General features: G+C 36.8%; 1 protein-coding gene across 21 annotated transcripts in view; it reads right to left on the reverse strand.

Annotated features, from left to right (window-relative positions):
• fgfr3 (fibroblast growth factor receptor 3) overlaps nt 1-17016 on the reverse strand; it is an 81351-nt gene extending 64335 nt beyond the window's left edge. For 19 of the 21 annotated variants that reach the window (XM_073919929.1, XM_073919928.1, XM_073919927.1 and 16 more), the window contains exons 1-2: nt 16586-17008; nt 8597-8821 (exon numbers count right to left, since the gene is read on the reverse strand). In XM_073919929.1, coding sequence (XP_073776030.1) covers nt 8597-8741 — 145 coding nt within the window. In that variant the 5' untranslated portion in view covers nt 8742-8821; nt 16586-17008. Of the gene's footprint in view, nt 1-8596; nt 11122-16585 lie in introns of all 21 variants that reach the window. The other 2 variants (XM_073919916.1, NM_131606.2) reach the window with 2 other exon arrangements.
• Nucleotides 17017-20954: the final 3938 nt, after the last annotated feature.

Raw genomic sequence — 20954 nt, forward strand, 5'->3', positions numbered from 1 at the left:
GCTACTAAACCAAAAGCTAAAAATGAACCACAGTCACCGAATAGATAGAAGGGTGTTGTGACAAATTAAGGGTTGGTTTGTTGTGAATGTGTGTGTGGGATATACATGTTGGACCAGGAATTTTGCCAAGGCAGAGGTTCATGCCATGGGTGGTAAAGGAGAAGTGTACATGTCTCTCTGTGTGTGTTTGTTGGACTTCTTACAGCACATAAGTTCTGCCATCTGTTCATGACTGCCAGAAGTGGTATAGAGGAGCTGGGAGGGAAATCAGCAACACACACACACACACACACACACACACACACACACACACACACTTGGCACATGACTTGGCAAAGTGATGGCATACCATAGACCTCTACTGTTTTTACTGTATATAATGATATTTAGAATTACCTAAAGTTGACTCGAACTCTTAAGAATAACATATTGAAATGTTTGGGGTCAGAATAGTTTCAGATTTTTATACAAAATAAGTCTTGCTCAGGCTTGATCAAAAGTAGAGAAAAAATGTAAGATTGTGAGGAAAAAACATTCAAATTGTATTATATTTATTTATTAATTTTCCTTCGGCCCTGATTAATCAGGAATAGCGAAAGCGGAATGAACCTCCAACAGTTTCAGCATGTGTTTTACACTGCGGATGCCCTTCCAGCCACAATCCAGTACTGGGAAACACCTATACACACTCATTCACAAACAAACTCATACACTATGGCCAATTTAGTTTATTCAATTCACCAATAGTGTACTGACTGTGGAGAAAACCAGAGCACCCAGAGGAAACCCACAAGAACATGCGGAGAACTTGCAAACTCCACATATAAATGCCAACTGGCCCAGCCGAGACTCGAAACAGCGACCTTCTTGCTGTGAGACGACCGTGCCGCCCGCAGTTGTATTAACATAATTTTTAAAAAATAAGGTAGTAACACTTTAGTTTAGGTCCCAATTCACACTATTAACTGCTGGCTTATTACCTGTTTATTATTAAGTTATTAACTGTTTATAAGTAGGTTTAAATTAAGATCTTATTTTGCATCCCTAATCCTACCCAAAACCTAAACCCAAATTCTACCTTACTATTAATAAACAGCTAATTAGTAGTTTATTAAGCTAGTAGTGTTAGTTAATGGTTTAATAAGACCGTGAATTGTGACCTAAACTTAAGTGTTACCAATAAGATTTAATAGATAATAAATAATGTTTGAGATTTTAATAGGTTTAAAAAAGTCATTTATTAATGTGCTGGCGAAGCACATAATTTCTCTAGCACGCAGGAAAGTGTGGGGGCAAAGGATCTCAAGCCGGGAATTGAACTTGGGTCACCACAAGCACCTTTTGCTATGTGTCAACACACTAACCACTAGGCTATTGGCACCAACCAAAGTTGTTGTGTTGTTAATAGTAATATTTATGTGGCAACCTAACTGTATAGGTAATTTTTACAACATTTACTAATCGTTTCCCTACTGTGATTAAGATGCACTGCACCGTTCTGTGGTCAATCGTTAATCACGGGAGTTTTGTTCCTAAAATAGCCCACAATAGGTGAAAATTGCAAAGTAGTTTGCTTTATTTTTTACAATTATTATGAATGTTTTAAGACTGTAAAAGCCCTTACTACACTATTTTCTCTCATGCTTAAACACTTGTGTAACTTCTACCTTCCTTTACCTAGTCCAGAAGCCCAACTTTTTGTGCGATGGTTAGCATCTTCCTCTGCCTTTTGGGTGCTACCGTGCCTTTGACAGTGCAGAATGTTTTGTCGACATTTTGGGGTTTGTTAGGGAGAAAACTTGCAGTATAAACATACAATACAGCACTTCAGAGTCACACTGCTAGTGATCAAAGATTTATGTTAAATTGACAAGCTGAAAGCATTCTGTAATGTACAGTAGGGGTTATTATGAATTAATTGTTTCTATTTGTAGCACCGCGATGCAGACGAGGACAATCAGTAATAATCGGTAATAATCATAACCGGTTATTATATAATGACGGCATTTATCTTTCTTATCTTACATTTATCGTTGTAGCTTACTATGGCGAGGGAGGCGAGCGCGGGTATTTACAATGCTCCAACTACTTAAAACGCAGAAGCTGTGTACTTTTCACTGCGTGTGAGTAAACTCCATTCCTCTCTCTCTCTCACTGTGGCCTATTTGACCTGCTGGCGTAACTTTTCCTCTCCTCTCGACTGTTACAGCGATACTTCTGGATACAGACATGAGCGTGTGTCTGCAGAGTTTTCTCCACCGTGTCTCTCATAGATCAGTTGTGATCTCCGCTGCCGTTTATCAGTGTCACTCATCTGTTTAAAGAGCGCCGTTGCGTAAGAGCTATTTTATAGTCATTGGTAAGAGCCAATCGCAACCCTTTCTGTCGAGCGTGTGACCAAATAAAGGGATGTAGACAAGGCTCAGAAAGCGAGTGGGATATTGATATTTGTTTATTTGCTATGTAATGCTCGTTTTGTTTAAAGGTACATCTTTACATTTATATATCTGACTGTTTGTATTGTATTACAAATAGTATATAAATATAAATATATTTATACATTTAAATACAAGAATTGGTACTGTGAAGAAAATATAAAACTGTGTATGGAAAGCATTGTCAATGCACTGCGATGCATCGAGATATTGAATTGAACCCAATCGATGGCATGATAATCGTAACCGAATTGAACAGTGAGACCAGTGTTGGTTCACAGCTCTACTGTAAATGAGACACGACATGGAGGAGATTGATCGACAATGATCTACAGCCAATCAGGAAACAGAACACAATGCGCTAATCAGGACGCAGAACACAATGTACTGTAAAAAAAAGCATGTCAAATTACACCAAAAAAAATCTGCAAAACTGCAAGACTGTGAAAGGTGAACTACGTTATGATGAGGGACCATATATAGAAAGAATATTATTACAGTTTGCAAAATAAATAATAAATGGTTCAATCACAAGGTTGCACAAAATTTAAAATGTTAAAATGAGTATCTTAAATAGGCTGTAAATCATGTTCCAAAGCCTCTGCCAAAAGCAAATGTGTGTAAGGGTCAATCTAAAAACTCTATACACCGTGAGAAAATGAGCCTGCATTTTTTTTTTTTTTCATGACAAATTCATGACATTTTTTTTTACGACAGCTAGAGAGTGTTTAACCTTAAAACGTAAATAACTGTAGGTCATAATAAATGCTTGCACATATAACCGATTTAAATTTATGTTTGAGGAGCATTAAGAAATTTGTGGCAGGATCTGTGATGAATAGAATGCTCAGACTAGCACAAACTGATGCATAAAACAACAAAAGAAACAGTCTGATGAGACCTGGTCAAGACAGAAACATTTCAGAACAAATCTGTGATGTCTGTCTGAAATGAAGCAAGTCCTCCTACACACAAACACACACACAGTGAGCTGTTTGTTTTACCACTCATGACTTTTATGTAAGTATCTAAGTAATGTCCTTCAGGGGAACAGATAATTATGTTGAAGACACCCATCCTACAGGTTGACAGGCCAGCAAGTGTGTACGTGCTTCACACACCTCTGCCTCTGTCTGTCTGCATTACTGCGCAGGTATCTGCTACAAGGAAGTGTCTCTCTCAGTGTGTTTGTGTGTGTGTGCGTGTGTGTGAACAGGTGGTTACAGGCCACATTTAGAGAGCATGTTTATTTTCTCATTAAAAAGTCATCTGCTGACCTGCAGAGAGTTTCAAAGAGTTATAATGAGGTGAACAAACCCCCAACTAATAATAACACACACCGGAAGGACACACACACACATGGACTGAAGGTCTAAAAATATGTAATCAGAATGTAATCAGGCAACATACATGTCTATTGAAAGCATGATGAAGACTTTTATGAGACATTTATGAAATGTTTGTGCATACAAACATAGACAATATTAGGAGTAGACACAATATAATAGTAACTGCTCCAATGTTATAAAATAGATAGCATATGACTGAAATAGTTGTGAAATTACTTTTATTTATGTTATTATATGCAACCACATTTTATTCCTGTATAAAATTTGGAAAATTATTTGATCTACATTCTTGAACTGGCAAATCATGACAACCCAGGTTCATTTTGAAAACGTACCGCTATATGCATTTCTGAAGAGCGACAAATATGTCCCAGGAGCTAGAGATCTGCACCGGACTAAATTTTGTATCCTGCTCCCGACAGGTTTTAGTCCGACCCGGACCGCTCCCGCTTATATTCAGCATGTGTTGTCCCGCTGCCTGACTCGCCCCATTTTCTGCCCGTTCCCACTAACGAGCGGGGGGGGTGAACAAAACAGAAAACCACCCAGCTATACAGGGTCCAGACAGCCTATAACAAGCTGTCTGTATAAATACACACACATAAGCACCAAGCAAGTGACACACACAGACAGCATTACGCTCTCTCTCATTTACACACACGCTCCCGCACTTTATTTGGAAATTAATTAGAAAAATTTGGTCGGGTCCCACTGCTTCACGGGAATGCAGACCTCTAACAGGAGCTATGTTTTTTGCAGTTTTTGTTCTCGTGTAAATCCACCAGAGGCCACTGTTGACTAACTGACTGACTGACTGACTGACTGACTGACCGATCGGCTGACCCACCCTCCTCCTTCCCTAACCCAACCAATAGTGTTTTCAAAAGCACTGATTGACCAGCGCCCACCCACTTCCCTAAACCCATCCAACAGTTTCTCAAAAAATCCAGAAAAAGAAAAGCCCTTGCCTGATTTTTACCAAATTTTCAGATTTTACCACATTCACACCCTGTTATTTACTAGTTTATTTTTTGGATTTGTTTTTGTTTTACCTGCTTTCTAGAACTGTTCTTCACAAGACTTGAACCCCATCGTCGTAGTCAACTACTCTCTGTATCTCAAGTCCACTAACATACATGGCGAGCTAACTGGACATACTGGTAACAGCAGAAAAGCCATCCATACGGAGGTAAGTGGTCAGCAGGTAAGCGTGAAAAGGAACAGTGTCATACTGCCAAATATTATATATATATATATATATAAATATATATATATATATATATTACAAATATTGTCAAACATTTTGTGTAATAATATTGTTCTTCTTTTACTATGTTAATATCAAATTTGTGTTACAACATAGTAATTACATGTAAATTATATCTGCTGATAGGGCTGGGCGATTCATGGAAAAGTAATCGAAATCGACACTCAGAACCTATAATCAACCTAATTATTCCAGGTGAAAATTTTCAATTACTTTCCCTATTGTGTTTGGAGTAACGAGACCCCGCTCTGTTAAAGCTATTTTGTACTTAATATATTATGATTTATAGTTACTAGATTACTCTAATATTATCCTTCTGCTAAGCGCATGTACATGGTCTCGCGCAGCCTTCGCAAACCCATGCATCTCTCAAAAATATGTAACAACAAGTGCAAGCTTTGTGATTGGTCAGTTTGGTATCGGTGACAAGGGTGGGCGGTGCGGAGAGACACATTTTAGGCATTGTGTGTTGTTCAGTTCACCGTTGATGTTTAATAAAGAATCATTGGTAGATGGTGTGCGTATACTTCAATTATTTTAAAATCAAAAATTGCACCCCACATTCAAAAATTGTTATGAGGGCAAAGACATAAAACAAATTAATCTTTCAATGAATTAATTGTTCAGTAATCGTAATCCAATCGAATTAAAATGTTCAATTAATCGAGATTTAGATTTTAGGCCAAATCACCCAGCGCTATCTACTGACATACTATGTGATACTGAATGCCTTGCATGAGACTATATTATCTGCTGAAGGTATTGGCATATTCTATTTATGAATGTGGCACATTTAGATGTTAACATTTTCAACATTTCATACATCAGAATGATCCAATTGCATGCTGTTATCATAAGCATGAATGACAATATGACTTTATAAAACTTAAGTAAAAACTATGATTTATGACTCATGCTCTAATAAAATCACTGTAACGCATATTCTCTTGTGGCTTGTTTCTTTAATCTGTCTGTCTGTCTGAAATGCTCCATTTAAACTGACTGTAAATGATTACACAAACCTAAAATGATAGAATGAAATAAACAAAGGAAAAAAAGAGGGGATTTGGTGGTTAGGTTTAAAAGTGAAAAGGAGCCGAGAGGTGAAGTGTTTGCACTTTCCTGCCACATAACAATCCCTCTTTGTTTATGCTGTGGTTTTGCAGTAGACTCTCTGCATTCTCTCCTATTGGACCATGTGTGAGCATTAACTGTAATTCTCTCACTGTCTTCTAGTATTTACCTGCTATCAGCATGAGAAATCAGATCAGCCAGCAATCAGACAATCACTCCCAACACACACTCACAGAGCGAGTCAAGAAATGAGCCAAGAAGGCATCAGACTCCTTTCTATTTTCTAAGTGACTGCAACGTGTTTAGTAGAGCCATCAGGAATACAAAAACAACTGAGGCTCAGGTGAACTTAGCCAAAAAAACCTGTCTTTAACAAACAATTGATAATGATCAGCACCTCTCTCAACACCCTGGCTCTCATACCTGCACACTTACGCCGAAAACTGTGACACTATCTTCCTGGAGAGATACGCTATTATTCCGTTCACACACACACATATATGCGAGCACACACACACATTTAGCTGTCATGTAATCCGCTCTGCAGGGCCTCATCCGTCAACTGCGGGATAATAAATCAATGGCAAGGACAAAGTGTGTTTACATAATATCGGCTACACAAGTGTTCATTGCCACAATACCCACTTTGTACCACTGTACAAACTTGGGCCGCTACACACTAGCCAAACTAAGAGACTGCAACTCAAGATCCTTAAAGGGATAGTTCACCCAAAACATTTACATTAATTCACACTTCTCTTTCAAACCTGTTTGAGTTTCTTTCTTCTATTGAATGCAAAAGAAGATATTTTGAAGAATGCTGTAAACCTGTAACCATTGACTTCCATGGATTTTGTTTTCCTATGAAAGTCAATGGTTACTGGCTTTCAGCTTTCATCAAAATATCTTCTTTTGTGTTCAACAGAAGAAAGCAACTCATAAAGGTTTTGAAACCACTTGAGGGTGAGTAAATAGTATAAATAATAGTACAATATTTATATATTTTTGGGTAAACTATCGCTTTAAAAACACTGAATCCTTGACAACATGCTCATTTTCATAATGTTACAAATAATAAAACTAAATGTGCTCTGTCTTTGAGACTGTCCAATTAGTATTTGAAGTTCAAGGTTGATGGACTTCAAAAGGAGGTACAAAGATTCAATTAATTTAAATGAATCATTTAAAACACAGTGATTCTTTGAAGAGACCCATTCACTTGTAAATCAAGCATGCACAATACTACTGTATATCAAAGTGCCAACATAATTCAGAACATGCATTCATAACTGTAAAAATATTGAAATACTCACAACATATCCAGTTTATTGAGTGTTTTAAAGCTATTTTGATTCAACCCGATTCATTAATGAATATTTTAGCTCAATTTGTGAACTGATTAACAGATGAATTAAACAAAACATGTTTAAAATAATAAATTCTGAAGCAATTTAAGATAAAACACAGCATGATTTGGAGTGTGGGGTCAGTATGATCCCTTAATTGATTTTTCTTTGGCTTAGAACCCTTAATTTATCAGGGGTCACCACAGACCCACAAACTTATCCTGCATATGTTTTACGCAGCGGATGCCTTTCCAGCTGCAACCCAGTACTGGGAAAGTCAGTGTGATTGATTCATTGATTCATTTATTCTTTTTTTGGGCTTTATCCCTTTACTAATCAGGGGTCACCACAGCGGAATGAACCGAAAACTTATCCTGCATATGTTTTATGCAGCGGATGCCCTTCCAGCTGCAACCCAGTACTGGGAATAGTCAGTGTAATTCATTCATTCATTCATTTTTTTTGGGGGGGGGCTTTATCCCTTTATTAATCAGAGGTCGCCACAGCGGAATGAACCGCCAACTTATCCTGCATATGTTTTACACAGCGGATGCCCTCCCAGCTGCAACACAGTACTGGGAAATCAGTATGATTCATTAATTTATTTATGAATTTTTTTCAGCTTTATCCCTTTATTAATCAGGGGTCACCACAGCAGAATGAACCGCCAACTTATGATTTACACAGCGAATGCCCTTCCAGATGCAACCCAGCACTGGGAAAGTCAGTGTGATTATTATTAAAATTTTTAAAAACATATTAATACTTTAATTTAACAAGAACAAAAGATAAATTAATCAAAAGTCAAGACATTTCATAAATATTTCAGTTAAACTCTGTTTTTCATAATTATTTTGTAAATTTATTTTCTTGCAAGCTTTTTTTCAAAAGTATAAATTCTTACAGTTGCAATGACTTTGTAATTACATTCATGTTAAATTTCAATCTGTGTAGACACTTACTGTAAATTTCAGAAGCACCTCAGTGCCACCTTTGCTTGGTAACCTAACTTTACAGACCCCAAACGTTCAGATTGTAGTACTTTTCAATGAAATAAATCTCTTAATTTTCCCTGTGCAAAGGATGCTGACAGTGAAACGGTAAAAATGAGGTGTAATGTCTGACCTGTGGGCTCTGGGGACAGCAGGTGTGCACTGTACACTGGTGGGAAGACGAGGGTTGCGAGGTACAGGAGGAGACAGAGTGGGACCATCCCGGTCGGAGCGACGCGGGGACGACTTTCCTCACCACGGAGAGCAGACTCAGACATCCTCAACCGTTCCACACATGCTGTCAATGGAGCGCTGCCACACACTCACACAAACACACTGCTGTCTGCCTGTCCCCCACCTGAAACACAAGAGCACATTCAACGGTCATAAGAGAAGGAACACACAACAAACAACTGCATGAGGCCCCATTCAGACAAAGTATCATGAAGATTTAGATTGTTTGAAATTAAAGAGGAGATGCTACAGACACACAACATACAGGTTTTTTGTCAATTCATTTCTGAAATATTTGGCTTTTTTCATATAAACATTTTATATGGTGTCGTTTTTCCAGTGCAATAAAATGAAGACATCATACTTTTAGATTTCTATACATTTCAATTACAATGCACATTTTTAAAGGCTGTTTTATCCAAAAAAAAAAGAAAAGGTTTTCATGTTTTCACTTCACAAATATCTTCACTTCATATGGAGTCTTATTCATATCTATATTCCAAAGGCTTTTACTGGTGGATATGTTCATATAGGCGTGGGCCGGTATAAGATTCTGACTGTACGATAACGTTGGATAAATACATGATCGTTTCACTGTGTTGTCTCTAAAATATATTATTTTTAAATGCCTGTGTAAAAAAACTAAATCTTTTTTCCTCTTTGAACACACTATATTTTATTTTAAGAAGCTTTTAAAGTTTTTGGAACAGTAAACATGTCAGGCTAAATAATTCAAATGAAACATGGACTTCTGCTGTCTTGTTTCAAAAATTTCTTTACAATTTAAAATGCACTGCAGATACCATTGGATACCTTTTCTGCTGAAGATACTGTTGTCCTAAAAATAAACATAAATAAAAAAATCTTACACATACCTTAGAAATGGTATAGGAGAAAATTTTGCCGGTTTTAAAACCTTGACTTTTCCAAACCACGGTATACCTTGAAACGGTTATCATCCCATGCCTAGTTCATATATATTTTTTCTTACTATATTTAACATTTTATTCTACCAAAAACTTTTTTTTTTCTGGCTATTTTCTTCTGGCTAGATAAAAATAGATGCCTAAAATATCCATTCTGTATAAACAATTCTAAACCTTTGACTACAAAAAAAAAGAAAAAAAAAAGAATTGTGAACATGAAATCAATCAGATTTTTATGCTCAAAATGTTTGCAAACGAGTACATATTTAATAAAACAATGCCTCATTTGCATAAACATTAACACAGAATCAAAAAAAATAATTAATACTAAAAAGTTTGTTATTCTTCATGCAATAAATCAACTGTAACATGGTGATAACTATTAATAGTTGTTTTTTCTGACCCCATTAATAGCAGAATCCACTCATATATAAATATAACATATTTAAAATATATAATCATATAGAGAAATAAGTTATTAAAACTATTATGTTTAGGAATGTATTGAAAAAAAAAATCTCTCGGTTAAACAGAAATTGAGAAAAAAAAATAAACAGGGGGGCTAATAGTTTTGACTTCATCAGTACATATATATATATAGATATAACAAAACATTGACATCCAATCAGAATCCAGAGTGCTTAAAAGCTTGCAAGCATCTAATAACAAACTTGCAGTGCAACACTTTATTATATTAAAACAGCAATCGTTTTTAGTATAAAAGGTACTTTTATCATATTTTCAAAGGTATAAATACTCAAAGATATTCAATAAACATGATCTGTTTCTTGTTATTTTGACATCAGACACATCTTTCAGAGCACTCTATTGAAATACCGTGCTGGCGTGCTAATGTCTGCAGTATAATGTCTCTGCGTGCACCGAAAACTGAAATATAAAGTGCGACGACCACACACAACTGCCACAAGTGCATGAAACAGACTGATTTGATATTATGTGTCCCGCGCTAGTTTAGACGAGACTGGGATTTGTTGTAAACTCTCTTTCGCGTTCTTACTCTCCCTTTTTTTCCCCTCCTTCTCTCTGGTCGGGCTACTCTGAAACACGTCTTTCACTAAGCTAACACAAACACACTTATCTCTCTAAAGAAAACATATGCTCCCCTCACACTCTGTGACTAGTGTGTGTGTGTGTGTGTGTGTGTGTGTGTCTGTCTTGCCACATAGAGTTTACATTAGTCACAATAAAAGGAATGTAAAGAGCTTTAAATACACACACATACACACACATATATGTATACTACACTACACTACGGTTTGTTCCCTGTTGAGAGATTTTCGCTCAAAGACGATGAGAATATGAGTGGACTCTGTGTTGCTTTAAACTTGAACTGCTGTTATTTCAGAACAGCCTTGGTTTAGACGCACTAAATGTTTGCGTTAACTTTCCTGAATGGACGCACACAGTCTCCTGGGGCCGGTGTGGTGGTGTTTTTCTTTCCCTTGACGAGAGACGCTCAGTTCTTGGTCAGCACATACTGAAGAGAGAGAGAGAGAAGCCGGGTCGGTGTGTTGAGTAACTCAGTGTTTTCTCTGGCTGGCGGAGCAGGAGTGTGCAGTGCATTGTGGGCTGATAGTGTATCAGCACTGGCTGTTGTAGGAGAGACGGGTATATTTGTGGAGCGTATTTCTGGAGTGTGTATCGTAGGTGTGTTTTTAGAGCATGTTACTGGAGCCATACTATCTTACTGTATCACTGCTTAAAAGTCGGGTGGAGAGGCCTAAACAAATGGATGTGTTGTGAGAAAAGGGTTTATGTTATGCATATTTTTGGAATGCTTTATTCGGATTAGTCAGTTTTAGCAAACTGAGGTTGTATATATTTGTATAAGGAACTTTACTCTTTGACGCTTAGCTGTATTCTAGAAATAACTTAAACTCTTATCAATGATACATGTCCTTCATTTATTTATTTATTCAGAAGCTGTGTAACAACAAGTGAGGTAATGAACAGTTTGCCAGTCATCTAGAGAGAGGGTATGTTTTTTTACATTGTCTGTTACTTAAACCAACTTAGTCATGTCAAGACGTGCATTTTAGTCTGGATATGCACTTTATTGTCTGATTAGCGAAGTTTTATATTGATTTTGAGTTTAGGACTCTGATGATGGCATTTTAAAAGGCCTATAAAGAATCTATTTTAACACTTTTATTGATTTGTTTGCTTCTAAAAAGTAAAACAGAAGAACTCACTTTCTAACATTTTAAATACCTGCAGGGTTACTAGGGGTAAAAGCGGTGGGGTTATCCTTTTTTGTATGAAAGCCAGGTGTTAAAGAAAGCACATCCGATTACATCTGATATATCCCCTTATCTTTTTCAATTATTTCAAATTCTTCTAATTGATTTGCTGAAATGATTTGCTTTAATGGGAAGAGGTAGTTGCAGTTTTTGGGTCCCACTTTATTTTAAGTGACCTTAACTACTATGTACTTACATGTAAATATAAATACAATGTACTTACTCTGTTCATAATGTATTCCAGAACACTTCTGGTGCTTTTGAGGTGGGATATGGGTACGGTTAGAGACTGGTTTGATGGTATGGGTATGGTTTCAGAGTGGGTTAAGGTGTAAAGGATGGTCAACAGTGTAATTATAAATGTAATTAGAGAAACGAATTACAGATGTAATTACATGCAAGTATTTAATCAAGCATAAGTACAATGTACAAACATGTATTTGCACAATAAGTACAATGTAACTAATTATTAACTACAGTGTAAGTGCATATTAGTTAAGGCCACTTAATAAAAAGTGGGACCAGTTTTTGTAGTACTAATGTTGTTTAATGTTTGTCTTATGTGTGTGGTGTGATATATTTAAATCTATCATGTTGCAAAACAAAGTTTACAGTAACAGTTTTCTGTAACAGTTTACAGAAAAGCTAAATTTTCAGCAGTCTTCACTGTCACATGATCCTTCATAAATCATTTGAATATACTGATGTTGAGCAAAATACGTTGTTGTTGTTTTCAGGATTTATTTAAAGTGACAACCCGAACAAGACTGTCTTTATAATATTATTATAATATAATAACTATATAATAATTATGATATAATAATAATCCAATATATTTTTACTATATTTATTTTTATTTGTTATTATGTATAATATATAAACGTTTATTTTCAATTGTTTTTTGCAGGATTAATCAAATCATATAATCCTGTTATAATTAAATACTCATATATGGTTGAATTATTAGCTGCCCTTTTATGTTTTTTTTTTCTTTTTTAAATATTTCACAAATGGTGTTTAACAAAGCAAGAATTTTTTTACAGTATGTCTGATAATATTTTTTCTTCTGGAGAAAGTCTTATTTGTTTTATATTGGCTAAAATAAAATAAGTTTTTTTTTTTTAGTAAACATTTTAAGGTCAGAATGATTAGCCCCTTTATGAAATATTTTTTTCTGATAGTCTACAGAATAAATCATCTTTATACAATAACTTGCCTAATTACCCTAACCTGCCTAGTTAACCTAATTATGCCCTTAAATATCACTTTAAACTGTATAGAAGTGTGTTGAAAAATATACAGTAACATATGTACTGTCATTATGGCAAAGACAAAATAAATCAGTTATTTGAAATGAGGTATTAAAACTATTATGTTTAGAAATGTGCTGAAAAAAATCTCTCAATTAAACAGAAATTGAGGGAAAAAACTGGACTTATAATTCTGACTTCAACTGTAAATCATTGTTTTGACTTCCAACTTAGGTACATACAGTACTTTAGTGCTAATGAAACTTCAGAATATATGCAGCTGGGCTTGTGTGACATGACTAATGTGCAGCAGCGTGCTGCCGTATGGTGTGTAAAACTCTAACTCTCACAGAAGAGTCCGTGTTTATCTTGGGGATTACTGAAGAATTTGATTTGGACTCTATTGAAATATTGTGATTATCAGTCTAGTCAATAAATCAACATTAGCTAGCTACTATGTTTTTACCGTCTGTCTGTCTGTATCTCCCTTTCTGTCTGTCTTTATCTCTTACTTTTAGACCCATCGTTCAACAGTAATATAGAAAACCATCTTAATAGAAACCAAACAAACTACAGACCTGAACAAGGCCATGCTAGAATTCCCTGGGCATTTATACATGTAATGTCTGATACTTTGGATGAAAGAGTGTTTTAATGGAATCCTATCACACGCTAGTCACACCTTGCAACAAATCTGGGACTCAAAAATGTCAGTAATCTCCAGTAATTGTGCAGCCATGTCAACGGCCAGCCCAGCCTAAATCTGCCAATGAAAATAGGGATTAGGAGGGAGGCAAACTCAGAGAGAGATAAAGAAGGTAAAATAGAAAGAGAGAGAAAGAGAGACAGCAGATGAAAAGCTGAAGTCTGAGGTGTCTCTATTAGAGTTTGGCTGTAATCCTCTTGCGAGGACTTCACTCACCCTCCTGGGGCTTTCTGAGAGCTCTGTCAGTGGGAGTGTGTGCAGCTCCGGGTTCTGCCTTTCTCTAGTTTAGACAACTGCATTAAGGTGAGAATTAAACTCACTAACCCACCCTTTTAAACATCCCCATGGAGGAACACACCAAAAACACTCAAATCACAGAGGAGCCATTTACAAACCACATTTACAGATGTTTGTCACTAGGAAATTATGGGCTTCTCTAAACTTCTCAGTCAGTCAGACTTTGCTGTGCTTTCAAGCATTAAACTCATCATCTCATATGCTTACATACAGCGTCTGGTATGATAATGTCCACGAAGAAAAATAAAAACATGAGGGTAATTAAAAACAGAAGGATGAAGGAGCGAGAGAGCATGCACAGTAACATTGTCCATTGTTTATTGTGTGCTTGTTTTCATTCATGCTGTATTTAGCCCTTGAACTGCATTGTGCATTGTGTGTAAAATGAACTTGCGCACATTTTTACATACTACCTAAAACCTTTAGCAATAGCCAAAAGGTCTACATAAAGAATAAAGAGCTTTACAGAAAGAGAGAGAAAAATAAAGGCATTTCTTAGGTACTTCAACTCCCAAACTTTCAACAGTCTACAGAGTGGTGTATTGATTTTAACTCGGCACCGGTCTGCTAAGGGTCATAATTAGTTGAGGTTCCAATAGAAAAGAGCCTCTTTGACATGAACCCTTACGTTTGAGTTGTTTGAATGTCTTTTAGAGACCTTTTCTAGTGACACTAGGGCTGGTTGGAAAGATGCAGAGGGTGTATGGCTAGAAAAGTGATGATTATCCCCCTAAATTTGGAGCAGGCATTTCTAAAAGGGAGAGATAATGATTGAATTGCACACTACAGACAAAGCTGACTCTACATTTCCAACAGAATTGAATGAGTTTTCAAGAATTTAATCGGTTGATTAAGTTAGCTGCACATTAAGATTATGTTGGCACAACTTAAACATTTAAGGAAACAATTAAACTCAAATTTTAGAAGGCTAAATTATTTTACACTTCATGAGTTGAACAACCATACTATCGAGATATCTTTCAAGCTGAAACTGACAGCAATAACTTTTCATATCTGGCACAAAAATCCCAAAGAAGTATGTATTTCACCAATAGATCTGCTTTAAAACAAATGACATTATCAAGTTTACATCCTAGTTTAGTTTTCACCATGGACTCCAGTAGAGTTTGAATGACTCTAGTACATGAGGTGGCTAATTGCCCCCAGTAGCCCGCGTTAACACCTCCGGAGACTCTAATTCACTCCGATAGCTACAATTGGTTTCAGATGGCCCGTGGGTATGGCAGAGGAAAAGACTGGTGCGCTTCAGTTCAGTGCGAGCTAAAAACAACATAAATGAAGCCCTGCTAAGGTGGCCACAGAAGAAAATAGATGTAATTTTGGTTTTTAAATGCGTCATACGTCAAGCCGTAAAGGGCTTTTCAGTGTCTCATCAGAAAGGCACCCCAAGACAGTGATCCTTAAGGAATTAGTTTACAAAAGGTGAAAACATGAATAGGTGCATGAACACTGTCTAAAGGGAATCGATACAGTTTATGTTTAAGATCAAAACAAATAGCAGTCATGCACTGATTATTGGTTGATACAGGATAAGCGCCTCTGACTGCGTTTTCCGTCACTCGCATCCCAAGGTTGGTTTCGGCACCATTATTACAACACCTACACCTATGACAAAGACAGGGCAGTGGTGACCAATTAAAGACTGGTTTCTGACTCCCATTTAAGAAAATGAGTATTAAATTTCACAGCTTACGTCGACTGACCAAACAACCAGCTAAATTATGCACTGCAAACACTTTTAATTGAGACTTTTTGAAATGTATTACAGCACAGGTGCGGCTTTTCCTCGCGACTCGTAGAGAAGTCTTTTAGCACGCGGTATTCATACACAGACACTCTCTCTTTCACACACAAACACACACACCGCGCAACACCTGTCCGTCTGTAAGCGATACGGGCACACACCACATGTCACCGCAGCTCACTTCTACACTAAAACTTTGTTTCCATTCACAAGGTTTTGATTGAACAAATAGTCTGATTTAAAAAAAAAACGTAAAGTAAACAACACAAAGACACAACTGAAAATGTGAGGGAAAGGCACATTTCCAAGCCCCCAAAAGGCGCCTGAATTTGGGCTGGTCTGAGCAGTCTCTCAGATTCTTTCTAGTTTAAATAATGTGTCAAAATGAAATGGCCGATTAGGAACTTGTGAATGTGCAGAATTGACCCACATCAACCCGTATAAAGCCAAATATCACGGCTGCTCTGATGCTGCTTTGCGTCCGCAAATGATGCAAGCATGAGATCAGCTTTAGATTTTGTTATTCTTGTGAAAGATTGCCTGTTTGTATTTACATGTTAACATTTTATAATCTATATAGCCTATATTCATAAATTGTAGGACAGATTCCACAATATCACTAATTCATACAATTATAAAGACAATATAATAAGTAGCCTTATAAATAAAAATAAACTTCTCACCAAATTATTTCGTGACAGTAATCCTTTCCAAGGTCACCACAAAATACGTTGATTGGGTTTTTAAGAAAGACTGGTCCCTCCAGATGTTTCGTGAATCACATGCAGGGGGCAAATCATCCAAATCCACTGAAGTTTCCAAATCCAGGCGAAAAGGAAAGACGCGAAGTCAGTGGAGTGTTTGGGACAGAAGTCGTATTCACCACAGCCTCTTAAGCTGTCCGACTCTGTCCAGTCCTTAAACCGGTGAAAAGTGTATCAAAATCACACTCGACTGTCTCGTGTAAAGGAGCGCACGGGTAGTTTTGAGTGTCCGCTCTACTACGCTGCGCTGTCCGGGCACAACTGCTCCGCTGCGCCGCTGGGTCGGTTGTGAAGTGCGGGGCGTTTGGTGCTGTGTGAAAGCTTGGCTCACAGACTCCCACTAACAGTTTGAGCACCGGGCTCTGGAGAGAGGGAAAAAAATTAACTAGGATCGGATTTCAAACCGTGTCCCTGCTGCGAGTGCAGTGCTCGCCGCCTGCCGCCCCCCTTGCGAGTTCAGGGCAGAGAGAGAGAGAGAAAGAGAGAGAGAGAGAGCCGCAGGCGCCTCCCACACCAAACCCGAATATTCAATCAACTTACTCACTGTCAAATTAGCTGCGCTCAGCGAACCCAAACCGCTCTACGGACCGTGGAGAGAGTCAGCAGAAAAACAATTAAAAATAGCAAAGATTTTGCTGTATGTACTCCTTTTAGGGTGCGAATTATAGCGAGGTTTTGGGGGTATTACAACAACGTTTCAGTAAGCACAAAAGTACACAAGTCAGTCTGACTCTGAGCTGGCTGTCATTGTTTTAGGAAGCTCCCATGGTAACTGCTGCGGAGTCTCAGACTTTATGGAGAAATACGCATACATTTGACGAAACAAAGTTTGCCTTATGTTTCACAAAATATATATTTTTGGGAGATATATTTATAATGTCTACACTAAATTTATGACTTGATCAGAACACTTTGCATTAGACATGCTGTAGATCAGCCCCCCAAAAATCTCACAATGTACTGACCATTTCTTTTCTGTCAAGTGCATCTAAAGCTTTGATTTTTAAATGTAATTTATTTCTATTTGTTCTTGGACAGTAAGAAAGATATTTTGAAGAATGTTGTAGCCATTGACTTTTCTAATAGGAAAAAAAACACTGAAAGCAACCAGATACAGTTTTGTTGCAGGACAGCAGATCTGATTTTGTGGAACATTGCAGGATATATGTGGGAGAAAATATGGATAAGGAAAGTAAATGTCTTTTGTGCACAATTATGTCAGAATTATTAATGAAAACAGATTTTTATTTATTTATTTATTTATAGTGATGTTGTGTATCTGTATGTGGTGATGCACTTGTGAAGTAAATTCATTCATTTTCTTTTCAGCTTAGCCTCTTTATTAATCAGGGTTTGCCACAACAAAATGAACTGCTAACTTATCCAGCATGTGTTTTACGCAGCGGATGCCCTGCCATCACTAAGAAATACCCATACACTCTCATTCACACACATACACTATGGACAATTTTAGCTTACCCAAATCACCTAAAGCGCATGTCTTTGGATTTATGGGGGAAACCGAAGCAACTCCAGTTTATCTTTTTTTTCCCAGTTTATAGTGCAAGACTTATAGCATCAGTCAATTGCACCTTGAAATTTACCTTTCCATAACAGTCATGGAATAATTTGTGCTTCAATTATGTTTATAAATTTAAAGTATCCTGTCACTAATATGAGTTTCTATATGTCAACACATGGCCATTACTGTAATGCCTCTCAGCTCACACTGCGCAGTTAAGAAAGCACTTCAGGATTTAAACTACTGGGATAAAATAAACCTAAAATACCTTACCAGCGAGAATGTTTCTGGCTGACTGTCATTTCATGTCTCTGACATTGACTAATTCACTGACAAATCACTTGCTGCTGGGAATTAAACCACAAGGCTGAGCATTTGGAGGCATTTGATATCTATTTTGCAATGGTGTACTTTAAAATGAAATTCTATATCCTCAAACTGAAGTTTTTTCCTTGTATGTTTTGATTTTTTTACTTGCAGCCATCTCGGGCTGCTGTCATTTCTTCAAGAGAAACCAGAAAAGCAAGTGTGTGTGTAATTACAGGCTGCGTAATCAGGTATTTCTGCTTATGTATCTCTACAGGTGTGTGTATGTGTGTGTGGTTTGTGTGTTTCTGTGCTTGTGTGTTGATTTCTCATCTCGTAAAGCTGTCATGTGTCTCCTGAAGGCTGATTAGCCGAGCGGCAAGTGTCGACGAAAGCCGTAATTCTGTAGAATAAGCACCAAAACAAAGACTCAATTACTTTTAAAGCTACAAACATGTTTGCAGAGAGAACTTTATGAGACCATAAAGAGAAGAAACCTCTTCTTAATTACCAGAGGAGTGTGTGTACGTGTTAGAGAAGCAGACAGAGAGTTCTTAGTAGCTGTCCATCTGTGTTTGCTTTAAAGGAGGGCTGTTAGGCTGCGAGTGGTAAAATCAGCATGCAAACATGAGGATCTTCAGTCACATCAACATCCCGTTTTCTGACACCAGGGTTAAAGACATTCAGTAAAAAGACACATAAACATCACCCATTCAATAATAACCCCTGTTAGCCTATTTCGAAACGTATCCACTGTGAATACTAATGTGCTGCCACTATCATTATATCTATTAGAGCCTTGAGAAAGAAGATTGATTTATTGATTGACAAGTTGGACGCAGTGCAGTAAGTGATGACTTCTGACCCCAGCGAGGGTGTTTATGGGAGTTTTAGTGGCTTGTTGGCAGCGTGTGGTAAAAACGACTGCTAAAAAACATGAAGGCTGAAAGAGGGAGTAAAAAAAATGTGCCCAAATACTAAAATGTATTTTCAGTCAATGTGGTTACAGTGATTATATCAAAAGAAAAAAGGTTTTGGATGTTGTTTCTAGTGTCCTATTACCAAATAATTGTTTCTATTTAAATAGTTATGAGCCAAAATTATGTAAAACAATCTACATACCCAGCAGGCACACATCATCATAAGACATTAATATTAGGTTAAATTTAGGATGTAAAGTCAGTTGACCATAATTCGATGTCTAGCCAGTGTCTAAGGACAAAATTATTTTGTTGTCCAATAACGGCATCAAATGACGTTGATATTTGGTTGTTTTTAGGTTGTGTTGGAAAGGGACAAAAATCCAACTTCAAGCCAACATCTTAAACAAACTTCTATAGACTTCACACTTAGCTGATAATTGATAATAAAGCGTATTTGGCATGCTGTCCCAGGAGAGAGGCCTGAGCTCAAAATATCCTCGAGCCTGTGGCTCCCTCTCTTTTGAAGGACGAGAGGGGAGTTTGAGCTCAGGTAGAGAATTTGAAAACTCCCTTGCTTATGAACGTGCTAAGATATATCTGGCTAAGAGTTGTCTTAAGATGCTGTTTTGAATTTGAAGAAGTCAATTTACTTATGGTGTATGTCTTTGGACGGTGGGGGGAAACCGGGAAACCCGGGGGAAACCCACGCGTACACGGGAAGAACATGCAAACTCTGCACAGAAACACAGACTGGCCCAGTGAGTGGCCAAAACAGCGTTCTTGCTGTGAGGCAACAGTACTGGATTGCCGTGCCACCTGACCTTTAATAAAAACATACTGAATTTTTAGTTGTTCAAAATTAAATATTATATATTATCTGGTAGGCCTGCACAATTAATCGATTTTAAACAGAAATCGTGATTTTAAACCCGAATGCTGTTTGCTCATTTAAAATTTTTATTTTTTCTGGGAACTGAGTCACAATACAAACAAAATAACGATCGCAAATTCCGGTTCATTGGGACGTTTAAGAACTTGCTGAACAGTGCTCAAAGAGAAAGCAGGATTTACATTTATTTACATAAATAGCATTTATTTATTTTTTTGCTATAAATGCTCATGTTTATCTGTGCTGTTCTGTACTTGAGTTTTATTTGAAACATTTAAAATGAGTGTTTTCTTTGAGCAGGTAAAATTAAAGGTACAATTCATTTATCTGATTGCTTGTATTAAAGGACAAGATTGTGTTACAAATACTATATGAATATAAATATATTTATAAATTATACATTTTAATAGAATAATTCTTGTGTTGTGAAGTAATATCTATAATTGTGTATGGAAAGCATTGTCAATGCACCGTGAATGTCATAAAATCTATTTGAAAAATGTAAAGGTTTTATATACCTCTATTTAAGATTTTATGTATCATTTAATAAATTGAATTTAAAATGCTGTTAAGCTATTTTCGTAATTTTTCATGGTTTAAATGGTTTTAAATAAATAAATCTTTCTTTAAGGCAGTTAAAAACACCAA

Source organism: Danio rerio, chromosome 13 (assembly GCF_049306965.1).
Source record: "Danio rerio strain Tuebingen ecotype United States chromosome 13, GRCz12tu, whole genome shotgun sequence".
Classification (NCBI taxonomy): Eukaryota; Metazoa; Chordata; class Actinopteri; order Cypriniformes; family Danionidae; genus Danio; species Danio rerio.